Raw genomic sequence first — 12,429 nt, 5'->3', positions numbered from 1 at the left:
TAAAATGGATGAGAATTAAGTATTTTTGAATTTATGAAATCAAGTGTCATAGAAGGATAAGAAATCCTAATAAGGAAGGATTCCTTATGAAGGAATGAAACTTAAAAATTAAGGTTTTATTATTTTTAATAAATATATCATGTATTTCTGAGTTTTATTGAGTAAGATACAAGGAAATAATTTGAGTTCTTCTGGATTTTTTCTTATTGGATCTAAAGATAGCAAGAAAAAAAATGAAAGAAATTCTTCGTGGTCATGTGAGAGAGTATATAAGGGAATTTATGTTTAAATTGTGTTAGAGTATCAATAACTTATTTCACATTATGAAGAATTTGATTTTCTGCATAGATAGATATGAAGTGTTGTATCGCATTGACTTTTTATCGATTTTCTTTCTAATATATCATTCGATTATTAATCTCTTAGATTTATTTATTTTTTTGTCTTCTCTCCTTATCCAATAAAGTGATATCAGAGTCTAATAAGAGATTTATTGAAAAGAATTTGAAAAAAAATATTCTCTTAAAGAGACACAAAAATGAATAAAATATTTACACAGGAGTTGATAGGTATTTTCGAAATTCTAAAGCAAGTTTGCTATAGAAAAACTTCTTTTAAAGAGAAATAAAATTTAAAAATTAAGATTTATATATTTTATATAAATGCTTCATGTGTTAAGATTTGAGAAAATATTTTGTACTCTTGACTTTTTCTACAGTAAATTTAGGAGATTAAAAAAAATTTGAATTTATGTGAGGACTTAAGAATAGATTTGTCCTTGAATTGATATTAATTCAAGTGTACCTGTAATTGAAGAAGAATTAGGTTTTTTTTTTAAAGTGTCAAATCAGATGAATTTTCTATCGATTTTTGATGTATATTTTAACTATTAATTTATGAGATTTCTCTTTCTACTCCGAAAGGTGCTCTCTCCTATTTCAAATGTTTCGAGTAATTTAGATATTTTGTAAAGGAACGAAGAACGAACGTGCAACAAACATTAAAGCGGGTAGAGGTATCAATTTATTCTTTCTTTCTTTTTCTTCCCCCAAATTCATTAATTTTGTTTTTGTTTATTATCTTAGTTGTTGGTCTAAATAAAGATTCTTTAATTTCTTCTTCCATAATCTTTCATTTTTCTTCTTCGGCTATATATATATATTCATGTAAAGGAACGAATAGACTAATTGTTTTTTGAGAAGAATCATGGTCTTTTTTATTCATTTCCATTCAATCAATTTTTTTTAATGAGTCTTAATATTTTTATCAATTTCGATAGTATTGATCCTATCCTCAATTTCAATATAAATTCTAAGGTAAAAAAAGAATTATTCTATAATCAAAATTTATTTAAGTGTCGATCGTTATATTTAGCAACACATATAACGATTTTTTAAGCCGTCATTCAAACCGGATAAATCGGGGTCTAAGCTGCCGTCCGCTCCGGTTTATTTTATGGTTCGTTTGTTTCAGAAAACCGAATTGAAACGGCTGACACCTATGAACCGGCATGTTTTTGACAGACCGCACACGGCACACCTCGGTCTTCGTTAGTCTTTTCCATTGCCAGAACAGGGTAATCGATGGTCCTCTCGTCTCCGTGCCCTACCCGGCTCCCCCCTTTCTCCGCCGCGTCGCCGCCCTCCTCTCTACCTCTCACTCAGCCGCTCTATCTCCCTCTCTAGCTGCCTCACTCCGTATGTCGACACCCTCTCTCTATCGCTCGCTTCCTCATGCCCCAACTTCCGCCCTCTCCCGCCTCTATGGAAAGCTGCAGGTCGCGATGAGCCCTTGGCATTGAATTAGCTGAAGATGCAGAAAAGTGGTTCTTTTTCCTTTTTCTTTGTCCGTTTATTTATCTGTTGATTACAAATTCTTTTTCTTCGATCTTAGATACATCCCATCGTTAAATTTGTTTTTAACACTAAGTCAGCTGGTCAAGTTTGTTTCCTCCTGGTTTTAGTTGGTGTTAGAACTACTGCTTCTTTCTTAGTAGTTTTAATGCGATTTGTTGTTTGCTAAAAGCTTCAACTGCCCACCATTTTATGTTTTAATTAGGTTCTGTATTCTAGTATTTTTCAGATCTCTCTCTCATTGATTTGTATGTTATGTAATTATACTATGGCATCATGTAAGAATATTCTGTTGGAGAATGAACAGCCAATGAAATAAATATTTTTTCTAAAACGTTTTCAGTATTTTCTGCTATCGAAACTAAAATAAAAACAGTTTAGCATTTGTAGATATTTATTGTTTCTAATATTATATTGTATTCTATATTTATTTATTTATATATTTTTATATTAGCCATGTGGTTCAATCAATTGACCCACCAGTCCAATCAATGACCCGTTGACTTGAGGCTTCGCCAAGTCAATCAAGAGTTTGGTTTTGATAATTATGGTTTTAGGTATCGATAGGCAATTGTTGCAGCCACAATAGATGATAGTGGTACGCGAACAATCATGATATCACCTAGAACTTATATTAGAACACTTTAAATAATCTAATCATTAATTACAAACAAAGAAATAGTCAACTGCAAAATAATTAATAGGTAGTTCCACACTATGGTAAAATCTGGAACATGTGGATGAATATTCATACTTATTTAAGAATATATTAAATAAATACTAATAGTAGGTTTGTCTAAGTGATTAATGTGGTATTATTAATTTGTTATAGACCGTAGTAATCAATAATATAGTGAGGGAACAATAACAGTGTGTGTGACCCACTTCATGCTTATGGGGGATGCATATGCGACTACGTAAACATATTTGACTTGCTTATGAAGTCTCATATTTAACATATACAATAACACTTGCGATACACACTACGTAAGTACATGGGTTTGGCATATGGGTACCACGTATTTGGTATCATTACATTTTTTCAATTTTCCTGTTCAGAGTATTGATCATATGGGGTGATGGAGAACCATCTAGATTTATAAAGGATTTTAGAAGAGGATTTTCTAGGTAAAGAAATCAATAAAAAGTAATCAAGTAATTAATGTAGAAACTCTAAGAGTTGTGTGGAAAAATGAAGAATTTTTGGTACCATGGGACTCTACTTTTGTATTAAGTGCACTCTCTTTTTCTTCTCAGCTGTGATAAGCTGTTTTAAGCTATTTAGGTATCCTATAAGTCACATTTTGGGTTTTCAAAAGGCATACAAGTTCCCTAGAAGTCAAAGGAAGGTTACTCTTATGAATCATTGTCTTCATTGCTTGTACTAAGGCTCCTAAACCCTTATAAACAGTGGAGCTTGTCAGTGGATGAAACAATTTAGATTTTGAATGAAAATGAATTGTATTTTCTCTCTTCTCGTCTCACTCTCCTCTCTAATCTCACTCTTCTCTTTCTCTCTTCTTCTCTTTCTATTCTACATCAATTGATATTAGAGCTTATCAAGAAACCTGCCCTGCACCCCATCAAGTCCCAACTAGCAGCAAAAGCTTTAATCAACAGTGAGGCTACTCACAGATCCTTGCATTGTCCCTATGGAATTGGTGGACCACTTAGCTCTTGAAGCCTGGTAATTTTTTGAAAACTTTTGCTAATAGTTTTTGTCGAAAAAATTATATATTTTGTTAGAGGATGGTTTTCAACTCTTTTTCTCCCCTCATTTTCTCCTTTCTTTTCATTTATCGCCCTCTAGCTCTCTCTCTCTCTCTCTCTCTCTCTCTCTCTCTCTCTCTCTCCCCCTTTTAACTAACTTTAAAACCTTGAAAGTTGCCCCCTAATCCAAAAAGGTGAAAAAAAGTGAGAGAACAACTTGAATCACTATGCCTCTATCTTTTGCATTGCAGCAGTTAATAACATCATTATCAAAAAGCAATTTATCGATAGCATTAGAATCATGATTAGGCTGTCTAGGCGAAGTGAAAACAAATCCAATCTTGTTGATTCCCAAAGCCAACAAAGTAGGTAGACGACACCTTTAGGACTAAACTTATAGATCATGATACAATGTTGAATTGATTATCTGACCAAATGATCGATTCTCCATAATCTATAGCTTTAAATTAAGGAATTTTGCCTACTTCCTAAGCTTTACTGTGAACAAATCCTAAGTCTACCTATAGGGCACCTATTCACAACCATGCTCCAACAATTCTTGATGACTAAGTTGTTGACCTTAACGATGAATTCCTAGAACATGCTAAAAATCCCCCAACCCGAGTAATGGGCTAACAAGAACGGTTTGCTGACAATTTAGGAAACGAGCTAGAGGAGTCAAAGTGGATATGTTAGACTTTGATAGCCAATTTGACCCAATTGTGTTTGTTGAATGGTTAGATAGTATGGAGGACTTCTCTGAGTGGTACAGAGTGATTGATATTGAAGGTGTGAGGTTTCCAAAATTGAAACAGTTAGGGTTTGCTAGGAAGCATTGGCAACATGCCCATTGTAGTTTTAAACGTCGTAGAGAACCTCCAATCACTCAATAGGAAGTGATGAAACAAAATCTTAAGGAAAAATATCTACCAACCTACTTTCAGAACTAACTAATTAAATGATTATTAAACCATAAGTAGTTAACTTCTAGTATGTTTGAATATTGGCTCGATTTGAAGAACTTTTGCTTAGGTGTGAAATCAAGAAGGACCAAATCATCATTGTTCGAAAGTTTGTTGATAGATTAAGGTTTGGCATCCAATGAGAAGCCCCCCTTAGTTTTTCTAACACCATGGAAGAAGCTTCTCGACGAGCCCATGAGATTGAGAATTACCTTAAACTCTAAGTCATCGAGTATTTTCTTAACCTTTTGATAATAAATTCATTTCCCAATCTACTCCGAGAAGTGACTCTATCAAGTCAAAAAACCCCCCACTACTAGCAACACCCTTGGCCCAATCATGAATTGTCCAACTTGTTCGGTTCTTGATTTTCAAACTAATTTGCCTTCAATCCCATGTCACTTCTGTCATAATAGAAGTCACATTGTCTTTCAATATCCTCAATGTACCCTTACCCTAAAACAAGAATCAAAGGATCTACTGGAGGAAGTACACCAAGTATTTGAACTCGAAACCTAAATATGCACTAGAAATTAAAGATGCCCATGTTAATGTTGTCCATATCATTCTTTCGACCGCTAGTGATTCTAATGAATGGAAGATGACAAGTATCTTCCATACTTTTATCCGAAGCGGAGAGAGAATGGAAGATGAATGGAAGTATCGTTTTTTCAATCGCTAGTGGTTCTAATGAATGGAAGATAACAAGTATCTTCCATACTTTTATCCGAGTGGAGAGAGAATGTGCAAGTTGATTATAGATGGGGGTAACACTGTGAACATAGTTTTAAAATTTATTGTTAAAAAATTAAACCTTAAGGTAGAGTCACATATGATGCCATATAAGGTAGCCTAGGTTGACAAAACCACTTGACCCGTGATTGAGAGGTGTCCAGTACCAATAAAAATGGGTGATTATTAAGATGAGATTTATTGTAACGTTCTACCAATGAACATTGCTCACATTCTTCTGGGTCGGTCTTGATTATATGATCTCGATGTTATCGATTATAAGAGAGAAAACACCTAAGCCTTTCAGTTCAAAGGTAAAAACATCATCCTGTGACTAGCAAAATCATCGGAAGAGGACAAATCAAGAACTTCTAAGTCCCTTCCATGAGCCCTAACTGCTAAGGACTACACACTAGATCTCAAGCCTTTTGAAGTAGAGAACCTAGATAACAAGTTGTGTGTGCCCATCATCGCTAGAAAAATTCTTAGCCCTTACACTACTCTTGACCCAACTCTTGAGGTTAAATCTTTGTAGATAAATTTTTTGATATCATATATATGTTATTGATTGCTTTTAAAAAATGAACCATTTTTCACATGTAACAAAATTGATGATGCTTCATATATTGCTAAATTGTCCTTTCGAGGAGTGGTTAAGTTACACGGTTTGCTCTCAACTATGGTGTACAATAAGATTGTGAAAAATGGTTAAGTTACACGGTTTGCCCTTAACCATGGTGTATGATAAGAATGTAAAATTTGTTAATCTACTTTTGGAAAATTTTGTGGAAACTATTTGGCTCAATGTTGAAGTTCACTTCAGCCTTTCACCCCTAGACTGATGATCAAATCAAGGTTAGCTGTTCCTAGGAAAATCTTCTTAGATATTTAGTTGGGAGAAAACTGAAAAACTGGGTCTTAATCTTACCCACGATAGAGTTTGCATATAATAACTCAGTCAATTGCTCCACTAGAAAAAACCTATTTGAAGTTGTCATCGCTTATACACCTTGCACACCCATTGACCTTGCACCCCTTTGACTTGACGATACTCCTTGCTCGCTCGTTGACTTTGCGCCCCTCCCACTTGACTATATTCCTTGCACACCCATTAACCTTGCACCCCTTCCATTTGACTATCATGTTTTAGAACCAACCCACTTCACTCAACATATTCATGATTTGCATGTTGAGATTCGACGTAAAATTACTAATGGAAGTTATAAATTTGCTGTTAATGCACATCATAGAAGTCAAGAGTTTCAAGTTGGTGATTGTCTTTATTCGCATTTGCCCTAAGAGATTCTCAAAAACTCATTCAAAAAGTTGTATGCTTGAGGCATTAGTCATTTCCCCATTATCAAAAAATTGGGTTCGAATGCACATATTCTCGATTTGCTTTCTGACTTAAATATTAGTCCAATTTTTAATGTGGAGGGTTTAACTCCATATTATGGTGCTTTTGAGTCTCCTTCTATGTCTAACAGTCTTCTTGTAGGTGCCAATACTCTCAAAACACCAACTCTCCTACAATACAGGGATGATGTAGAGGCCATTCTTGATGATCACCTTGTTATGTTTGCCACTAGCGTCATTCAACATTTTCTTATCAAATGGCATGACCGTTCAACTTTTGATGCCACTTGGATTACTTTGGAAGAACTTACATGACTTTGCACTAGACTTATTAGATTAGTACCTTGCAGACCACTCTGTAGGATTGAGTTTGTTTTCATTGGGAGAGAATGATGGAGAATCATCTAGGTATATAAAGGACTTTAGAAGAGTTTATTCCATGTAAAGAAATCAACAAAAAGTTATAAATTAGTTAGTCTAGAAACTCTTAAGAGTTGTGGAAAAATGAAGAGTTTTTGGTCTTTCTAGGTGTTAACCTTGGGATTATACTTTTTTATATTAAGTGAACTTTTTTTTTCTTATCAGCTGTAATAAGTTTTTAAAATCTATTTAGGGATTCTAGAAGTCACATTTTGTATTTTCAAAAAGCATACAAGTTTCCTGTAAGTCAAATAAAGGGAGTCTAAGAGATTACTCTTGGGAATCATTGTATTCATAGATTATATTAAGGCTCCTAAACTCTTATAAATAATGAAGCTTTTCATTGAATGAAACAGTTCAGAAATTGAATGAAAAAGAATTGCATCCTTTGTCTTCTAGTCTTACTCTCCTCTCTAATCCCACTCTTCTCATTCCCTCTATTTCTCTTTCTGTTCTAATCATGGGGACCACGCAAGCATCGTGTGATGTGGTCATATGAGAGAATATGTGGATGTGGTATAGTTCACCTACATTGGGAAAAGACAAGTCCTCATTAATTCAACTGTAGGAGTTTGCCTACCAGAGGAATTTTCTGTAAAATGGTGTACTTTAATGGATCACCTCGGTCAATCAAATTAATCCTCTATGTATAGTGTTTTTTATTGATTTAATGTGTAAACAATAACTGGGATATGGACACTTAGATTCAGATTGCTCATTATACGAATGAGCATACATATAGTATCTATTTATGTTGAGAAATAAGGAATATCAGACATTAATTTTGTTAATATTGTTTGAAATTTAGAGTTGACAAGTTCAGTGGAGCTGCATGCAACCACCTTAGGAAGTTATTAGAATTTAGTCATGAACATGTGTTTATGGAAGGAAAGTTCATTTTGGAGTGAGTTTTGGCCAACATGATGTTGTATATGAGGTAGAGCATTTTTCATCTCATAATGAAGTTATAATTCAAATTTATTTAGCCACTAACTAAGCCACTTTCAAATATACCATCAGATGTATGAGGTGTTGTCTAGGTATGCTTTGTAGCTTGTGTTGTTTATAGAAGCATGCATGGGTTTGTTGATCTTCATGGGTGATAGATATATACTTTTGGTAAACACTATTTATAATTTATGACCAATATCTTAACCAAATTGTGAGATAAGGCCTAAGGGTCTGAAAAGCATGATTATTTTTTCTTAGGAGGATTTTTTTTTTGCCACTTTTTCTTAGGAGATTCAAATGATTTGATGATTTTCATACTCTTGCAGGGAGATAAAAAGATTCAACCTCATCAGTTAGATGTGGCATCAATGAAGTCGAGCTTTTTACTCTATTCTTCAATGTTCTCTCACTACCAGTGAATAATAGTGAAATTTCTAATGTTGGAACCACGAGGTGCTCATCAACCAATTATCATATATAGGCCAATACTACCTTCTGATCTTGAAGTCCTTGAGGAGATCCATGTAGCTTTATTTCCTATAAGGTATCCCATTAATGTGTTATTGTGTTCAGTGTTTGATTTGTCAGAATAGCACTTCAGAAGAAATTTTGTTTACTTAAAGTCGTCATTGTGGTCATGGATATCAGGATAAATTTTCACAATGTTTGCAGGTATGAAAGAGACTTCTTCCTCAGTGTGGTGCAAGGACATGGAATAGTCTCTTGGGCTGCTGTTGATGTTAGCAGGTCGGATGGCGGCCGTGATAAACTAGTTGGATTCGTCACAACACGTCTTATGTCAGCAAAAGAAAGCGAGGTGTCTGAGATTAATGTTTATTTTCATTCCAGCACATGTTTCTCACAGTAACAATTGTATTGTTCTATGTTGGTCATGCAGATTTCAGATTTGCTTAGGTATAATGCCTCAAGGCAAGATCTAATGCTAGTCTATATCTTGACACTTGGTGTGGTGGAGAATTATAGAAACCATGGGATCGGTCAATACCTTGTCTAGCTTATTAATTGCTTTTATGCACCAGATAGTGTTTTATGCTAATCTCACTATGGCATTTGCAGCTACTTCGCTTGTTTGCGAGGTAATCAAATATGCTTCAAGCATCACAAATTGTAGAGCAGTGTATTTGCATGTCATTTCCTACAACGTGCCAGCCATACATTTCTATGAGAAGATGTCGTTTGCGTGCGTAAGACGGTTGCAGAAGTTTTATTACATTAATGGCCAGCATTATGATTCATATCTGTTTGTTTACTATGTGAATGGTGGCCATTCTCTCTGCTCTCCATTGTAAGTATATATCTCCGATAGGAAACATGGTGTGGTTTACTAATAGTTGTGTATTTTACATATATTCCTTTTACTAGTCATCTTGGTGATGCGATGTGTTCATCTATTGATTTGCATGTAAATAATATATAAATAATATATTGCTTTTACTCATTTGTTTTTACAACTGCCAACGAGAAAAGCTTGCATGAGTTCCCTTAAGTTTTAATTTAAATCTGGGAAGTGATGGCTGTTACTTGTATGTTAGATACCTTGGATCTTTTTTAGTCAAAATTTTTGTGCTTATTGTATGAGAAACATGCAAATTAAGCAGTAGAATTTGCTTTTTTTGTTCCCTTGGAGAAAGTTCCTTACTTTTGTCTCATGATAACTTTGCATATTTACATATTTCACATGTCTCTGGTGTTGAATTACTTTGACCATCCTAGCCGTGATAATTATGCCTAAATGTGATCACTGAATATGCTTGAACTGCTAATTGACTCAGATACTGCTCTGTTTCCTGCTCCATACAAATTTTATGATAATTTAGCTGGTAGACATGTATTTGTTTTAAGAATTTGGGATTCTTAATTGGGGTCATTTGTGGCATTCGAAAGTCCAACTATATGTAAATATGGTGAAGAATTTAGTCATTGATTCCGTGAAAAAGTTTTATCAACTCTTCTGCATTTGCTAAATCTTTAGTGCATACTACTGGGCTATGAACTTGGAAACAACAGGTGCTTCTTGAGAAATCATTCATTCGGTTTATGACCTCTGATTAAGATACCTTTTTCTATTCATAACTAACTCCATTTGAGTTGCTGAAGTCTTATGAATGATAGTTTTTATTTATTTGGTAAAATTTACATTTTACTTTGCATGATGTTGCATCAATTATATCTCTTTTGAATCTCCCACTTAGATTCTTTACCCCAAAAATGAAAAGACACTTATCACAAAGTTCTAATACAACCTATGCCTTGTACACAACGAGAAGCATTTACCAACTTAGAACACAATGAGGAGCTTAGTCGTGTTTTAATATTTAAACTGATTTTTACCATCCATCACTGCTTCATTGTACTAATTGGCACTGTGTTCCCATTTCTGTATCAAAATTAGTTATGAACCAGATATCATCATAATTATTCAACCATGAGACACATCAGATAGATCTTAAAATATGTTTCTTGTCATTGCTTATTTGAGGATGGCATCCTATCTCAATTAAATTAGTTCTTTTCTTACCCGTTAAGACTTTCGAATTTTGATCTTATTCTGGACATAGTTTTTTGAGAATAATAAAGAAAACCAAGTGATTGTTAGTGATTGAAATATACACACCATGAACTAATTAAATAGCATTCAAATGTGAACATTGTATAAGAAACAACAAAAGTATTTGCCATGCCAACGTCCCAAAATGTGGAGGCTTTGAGAATTAATAACATGTGAATTACCTACCATATATTATAGATGTTCTTTTTTTGTCTGTCTCCCTTTTTCCATGTTCCTTTGATGATGAACCTGTTTTCTTGTGCAGAAACATTGTGGCAGCAGTGGCAGCTTACTTGAGAGACCTTTTTAAAGTGCTGGCTTCCAAGCTGTGGAGGAAACAAGAGAAGCATATTCCCAGATATCTCAAGTGTAAAGAAACAAGTAGCCTTCTGGTTGCTCAAAACAGAAGGATCCTTGGCGCCGATAATTCTGCGTGTCAGAGTGTATAGATAGCCATTTGAATCAACCGAGGATTTAAAAAGATTCGCTTGTTTGACATCACCTATAAACAATTAGACACATACCATCGAGTTTGTTTTCTGTATATTGAAAATAAGCTTCCTCATTGAAGTTTTCACATGCCTTGTGGACCAGATGCTTGTTCTTTGTCGGATGGAGAGATTTAGAAACTTGGTTAATGCTAATGTGCATTAATTAGTAGTGTTTGTGCTCTTTAATACTTGTGATGAGGAATGAGCAATCTTCCCAAACCTATTATTATGGGTTGGAAGTGGTACCTTTGTGGTGGTGACTCGTGAGATAAAAGGGTATAAACCATGGCGACAGCTTGTCGTAAGATCAGTGCCATAACTTGGGGTCCTTTTTATTCGTCCTCTAAACAGAAGCCAAAGATACAAAAGCAGCTTCCGGCCTTCCCTGTGTGAAGGGAAAACGAAGCTGCCCCATGAGTTGGGTTGGTGGAGGAGTTTGTCTGCATTTAGGATGCAGTTAAGGCCTGCGGAGGTAGGTAGTTGCACTAGCTGTACCTGATGGCTGATGCAATACCAGCCTAATTACCCCAACATCCACGTCTTACGGTTGGATGTCAGGATTGCAAAGCAAGTGACAGATTACTCTCTCTATCATGTCTATTGATTAAGGTAGAGAAGGAGTTCAGTGCACTTTTCTCTGTCATCCTTTATTGGAGCGAGGCCCACTGCAAATTAACGATTTCAATGCTTGCAAGTTTTAGATTCTGAGATGAAATATATATATATATATATATATATATATATATATATATATATATATATATATATATATATATATATATATATATAGTGACGTGTGCTCGGCTGTGGTCCTTCAGTTTGTTGATAGAGTGGATACTGGGGGAGGACTGTGATGGTGTTACCAAATCCAGTCGAGGTTAAAAAAAAGCAGGCTGTCCAATGTCTACGAATCGATGCACGCGTCTTTTGCTGCTGCTGGAGATGCTTGCATGGCGTAGGCTTATCTACGTGTTATCCCTTTCTTTCCTGTATCATCCACCGTAGCTAAACAAAAATATTCATTGATTTCCAATTACTTGCAACGAATCTAATCAGGAACCCCTTTTCTACCTACAATTTAAGTAGAAATCCAGAATGATTGATGTCTGGAGTCAAATCCGAACGCAATGACAACTATTTGTAGTGTCACATGGGACGACATTAAATCTCTCCCTCGTTCGCTCTCTGCAGTTAATGCCACGGCTCTGTGAGATCGAAGAAACCAATGTTCATCATCTCCGCAACCATCCGCTGCTCAACTGTCCTCGCTCCAGCATTTAATTAGTAAGCTGTAGAACAGTATCTCCGCAAACCAAAACGCGCAGCGGAGAAGAAGAGTCTCGATGAAGCTGTTCTCCCCCAATTAATCCAAATCCAAATCCAAA

The 12,429-nt window shown here is 35.0% G+C and overlaps 1 protein-coding gene across 3 annotated transcripts; it reads left to right on the top strand.

The window, feature by feature from the left end:
* The first annotated feature begins 1,524 nt into the window (after nt 1-1,524).
* Nucleotides 1,525-11,130, top strand: LOC103981820 (histone acetyltransferase MCC1). 3 transcript variants are annotated; one of them, XM_065104333.1, is made up of 6 exons: nt 1,525-1,825; nt 8,311-8,528; nt 8,657-8,801; nt 8,883-8,982; nt 9,062-9,290; nt 10,819-11,130. In XM_065104333.1, exons 2-6 carry the CDS (start codon nt 8,422-8,424, stop codon nt 11,000-11,002), a joined length of 765 nt encoding a protein of 254 aa, XP_064960405.1. In that variant the 5' UTR covers nt 1,525-1,825; nt 8,311-8,421; the 3' UTR covers nt 11,003-11,130. The 3 variants fall into 3 exon arrangements, with proteins under 3 accessions (XP_064960405.1, XP_009396841.2, XP_018679796.2); XM_009398566.3 differs by having other exon boundaries at nt 1,526-1,822; XM_018824251.2 differs by lacking the exon at nt 1,525-1,825 and adding an exon at nt 2,314-3,540.
* Nucleotides 11,131-12,429: the final 1,299 nt, after the last annotated feature.

Source organism: Musa acuminata, chromosome BXJ2-4, assembly GCF_036884655.1.
Source record: "Musa acuminata AAA Group cultivar baxijiao chromosome BXJ2-4, Cavendish_Baxijiao_AAA, whole genome shotgun sequence".
Lineage (NCBI taxonomy): Eukaryota > Viridiplantae > Streptophyta > Magnoliopsida > Zingiberales > Musaceae > Musa > Musa acuminata.
This window is presented reverse-complemented; position numbering and strand designations above follow the sequence as displayed.

Bases quoted from the DNA above. Each gene is read 5' to 3' on its own strand.
- LOC103981820 (XM_065104333.1), top strand. From the start codon at position 8,422: ATGTTGGAACCACGAGGTGCTCATCAACCAATTATCATATATAGGCCA. The intron at 8,529-8,656 runs GTATCCCATTAA...CAATGTTTGCAG, and splicing joins GTAGCTTTATTTCCTATAAG to GTATGAAAGAGACTTCTTCC. The intron at 8,983-9,061 runs GTCAATACCTTG...TGGCATTTGCAG, and splicing joins TTATAGAAACCATGGGATCG to CTACTTCGCTTGTTTGCGAG.